Source organism: Frankliniella occidentalis, unplaced genomic scaffold (genome assembly GCF_000697945.3).
Source record: "Frankliniella occidentalis isolate FOCC.00 unplaced genomic scaffold, Focc_3.1 Scaffold117, whole genome shotgun sequence".
Classification (NCBI taxonomy): Eukaryota; Metazoa; Arthropoda; class Insecta; order Thysanoptera; family Thripidae; genus Frankliniella; species Frankliniella occidentalis.
In genome coordinates, this window is record NW_026267245.1 from 106,211 (window position 1) to 110,488 (window position 4,278).

The 4,278-nt window shown below is 52.6% G+C and overlaps 1 protein-coding gene across 3 annotated transcripts in view; it reads right to left on the reverse strand.

The window, feature by feature from the left end:
• Positions 1–4,278, reverse strand: part of LOC113205977 (discoidin domain-containing receptor 2-like) — a 150,837-nt gene that overhangs the window by 21,954 nt on the left and 124,605 nt on the right. For all 3 annotated transcript variants that reach the window (XM_026421825.2, XM_026421824.2, XM_052270319.1), the window contains one exon: positions 464–788. In XM_026421825.2, the coding sequence (XP_026277610.2) occupies positions 464–788 (325 nt within the window). The remainder of the gene's footprint in view (positions 1–463; positions 789–4,278) is intronic.

The window sequence follows — 4,278 nt, forward strand, 5'->3', positions numbered from 1 at the left end:
GGACAGCAGGCAGAATGAGACATAGCCCCCGCCGCATTACTGCTGATACGACCCGATTAGAGTTTCGTGTCGCCGCGCGGTGGTGGCGCCGAGGTCGACGCTAATGCACTAATCGCCAGCCCAAGTGTAAAAGCATTAAGCAGTTCTTAACTGGCATATTTGTTTTTATTTTTCTCCACACTGTGTACTGTTATTAATCATTGAAAAAATTCAAGTAAAAGAACGTGGCACTCGGCAAACAATGTCGGTGGCATTTTTATAGAATTATTTCAACGCAAATTTTAAGTTTGTCACAAAAATAGAAAGGTCTTGAAATTGGTTTCCCTCTGTTTCTCGCAATTACTGTTCAAGTGCTCTAACACGGCGCCTTACGGCCCGATCAGGTAGGCAACCCACCCACACGCGTGCCCACCGTGCGGTGCACCCTCCACGGGGTTCTGCACGTCACTCACTCACTACTCACCCTTGTCCGTCTCGTAGTAGCTCATCTTGAAGTTGTCGGCGCCGACGAGGGTGTCGGTGAGCTGGCCGAGGCCGGAGTGCAGCTGCGGGTCCCAAGGGCCGTCGTACGACGTGTCGAAGAACTCCCAGCTGGCGCCGCGCTTGTCCCCCTGCGGCATGGCGTACGAGACGATGCCGCCCGTCCACACGCAGCCGTACAGCTCGACGCGCATGCACACGGTGCGCCGGTGGTACGAGTACGGCAGGAAGCGGATCCGCGACGCCCAGATGGGCGGCGACAGCTCGCGCTTCTCCTCCGTGTACGGGTTGTGGTTCCCCTTGAGCACCTGCAACGGAAGACGACACAGCGTGATCAGTCAAATGGGGTCAAAGACGTTTGAAACACTCAATAAACAGTCAAATAGGGCCAATGACGTTTGAGACACAATGATCAGTCAAATAGGGTCAGAGAGGTTTGAAACACATAAAAAGTCAAGGTATTCTTTGAGACGAATTTCAAGAAAGCATGGGTATGGGGGGAAAAGTAATCAGCAATCGTTCTTCTTCAGAGTTTGCCCCAAAATCACCACATTTTGCATGGACGCACCAGACGGCGATGATGAGGTGGTCTGAGACTGTGCGACACACACTGCACATAAAAGTCCCGACACACCAACTCTGCTGCGGGGCGGCAGGGTGTGAGGGGAAGCGCGTCTCGTCATGAATCAAAAGGCGATATTCACGCCCCCCATCCCCCCAACACACACACACATGGGCGCATGCTATCTCCCCCGTGCACTAGCGCCCTCCATAGCACCCCCCCCCCCTCCTCCAATCTCCTCCAGGCTGGTGCAGCGAAGCGGCACATGTCGACAGATACGGTTCAGAGTATCATGCCTTTATGATCCGCACTTTGTTACGTTTCAGCGATGACGACGACGACGACGGGCTGTTTCTCCCCGGCGCAAACCAGCGGGTCACGCACAGGTGAGGGTGAGGTGGTTATAGGCAATGCCGCGATTTCAGAGATTAAGTTTCCACAACAAATACACACACACACACACGTTTCACAGTGAAACAAATTTATTATAAAAATAACATTCGATGCAAATTTTGACAGTTAAAATCAACGACGGGATTTTTTATTTCAGACGATGAGTGAACTCTTTGCAAATTGGTCTGGCACTTAACTTGTTGACTGGTCAGCCCATTAAGCAGAGGGATCTATTGCGCCCCTCTCTCTCTCGCTGCAGCTCTTATTTGCCACGCGACACCCACCCGCCCCTCCAACGCCCCGGCGCCACTCCATCGCTGCGCTGTGTGTGTGTTTGCCTTTCATTCGCTCGCTAATTTTTAACGACCCCACGCCCCGGTGGTCGCCACGGCCCGGCGCACTGCTGCTGTGCTGCGTTTGTTGTTGTGGCGATTGGGGTGAGGGGGGAGGGGAGCTAGCTGCTCGCGGCGTCGATCGGATGAGTTTGGGAAAAAGAATAAGAAAATGTCAGCCGCCCCGTTGCATAATGGGGCTGTTCTTTTTCATTTACGTTATTCCCAGCGTGAAAGTGTAAGAACCAAGGCCGCAGTGACACTGATCCCAACCCAACCTCTGGAAAACAGACAATAATTTCTTGATTTCGGGAAATTTCAATTTCGTGGGACAAGACTTCAAGATGAGAATAACCCAGACACCAATGTAAGACTTTGTCCTCTTTCCCATCGGAAACAACAAAACCGCTCTTGACTGCGACGACGACGCGTCGCCTCGGCGCTTCGACACAAGTCAGTCGTCGACTTAACGACGGTGGGAAACGCGGCGATGGTCGCCCATCGAGCGGCGCGCCCGACGACCGTCCGGGGGCCGGGGGCAGTAAACAGGTGTAACAGATTATCCACCGTGTTCGGTCCGGATCCCACAGACCTCCTCTCCTCCCAAAGCGCTGGTCCACACACCGTGTCCCTGTCCAGTTGTCGTCGGTTTACGATTAACCGGCCAACATGGCAGGACATCGGGGAAACGACGAGGCGTCCTGCAGGTCCCCTTGCACCACAACTATGGACGAGTGACACTGTGTGTGTGTGTGTGTGTGTGTGTGTGTGTGTGTGTGTGTGTGTGTGTGTCTGTGTGTGAGCGTGTCGCAGCAAAGTTTACACCTCCAGAGGTGTCTATTTATGTCGTTAACTACAAATAAATCAGCAGGAGCGAAATTTCTTTGGACTAAAGGGCCATAAAAATAGGAAATAAAATTGTGATCGCGTATTCGCTTATGCCTGTATTTTTTTCATTTTTTAAAAAAATCTCAATTTAAAAAAACAAATATCCTAATTTTTAAAAATGAAAATCTCAATTTTTTAAAATAAAAATGACATTTTTTGTATCACCTCGCGACGGAATTCTATCCGATAGCGCCCTCCGAGAGGACCCCCCAGGACCCACCACCCGTCCTGCTCAAAGCGTTATCGACTCGCGCCGTATCCGACCAAACACAGCGATCATCTCGGCTGCGTCCGCAGCGGCAGCAGCAGCGCGACGACGGAAGAACACGAGCCGGGGCGACACACCCACTCGTCGAACTGCGGACGCGGCCCTTCCGCGGGGCGATAGCGCCCGAGCGGACCTGCAGGCCGGCGCCCCGCCCCGCCCCGCTCCGCCCCGACACGCCCCGCCACGCCTCGCCCACACTGTTCACGTCCGGCCGACCTATGGGCGGTCATCAGCCAGGCAAACGATGTAACAGTTTGTCGCCTGTCAGCCGGCCGCACAAAAACCCCCATAGGAACGGGGGCCGCGCGGCCTCTGCGCGCCCCACTATGTATTAGCGTTATTTTTCCACTCCACACAAATATATATTTCTTTTCCCCTTTTTCTTCCCCAGCGCACTCTACACGCGTCGTGAAAGCGGGACAGAAAAAGGAAGGGAGAAAAAAAATACGCTGCTATGCGAGCAACCGTCAGAATAACGAGCTCGTAGAAAGGTAGCGAGCGAGTTCGGAGAGTCCGTCAATGGCTGTGGCATTCCGATGGGCAAGCGATTGGAAGAGAGAGAGGGAGAGAGGGAGGCGGATGGAGAGTGAAAGAACGAGAGAGAGAAGGAGAGAGAGAGAAATTGGAGTGATTGATTTTCGCGCGAATGGCAGTAGGGCTTTGAGGTCATCGTGGGCACGATAGCGAGGGAGAGGCAAAGAGCAGGCGAAGGAGATGGAGAGGAGGTGGTGTAGAGTTACCACCTACAATGACCTGGTCGACCTTTCACACCATAACGCACTCCCACAGGACCTCCCGGGGCCGACTGGAGCTGAAATGATATTTCGAAGCGCGAGGCCCGTATCGCGATTCCAGGGAATTCAAAGTATACAATATGAAGGACGGTTCGGGGAAACATGTTTGCAAACGACGCCAACGGCACAGCAAACGTGGGAGTCGGTAATTAGAGTACTTATTGTGATATTTTTTGGGGATGAGCGAAGCAAAGTTTTAGCGAAATTTCTACCACCGGATCGTTCGTGCAGTGCACATCCCTTTCAACAGTTCGTTTCCCCGAAACCTTTTTCGCCGCGACATAGCGCGGAGTCGGCTCAGTGGTTCCGATTGAGAGGTCAAGACCAAGGTTATACAGTAGGTTGTGGCAGTAGACCCCTCGCGATCTGATTGGTCGCCGAATCGTGACGTCACCATTTGTCCTCCCGCCCGCAGTTCAAATTACGGGTCGTGTGCCCGTCTCAATATTATGTGTTTTAACAAACACAGGATAAAAATATCCACTGTATTTTGTTTTAGCACCCCTCAGCATCGATAAATGACGATACTTTTACTCAGATGCCGAGCAGGTTGAAAGATGC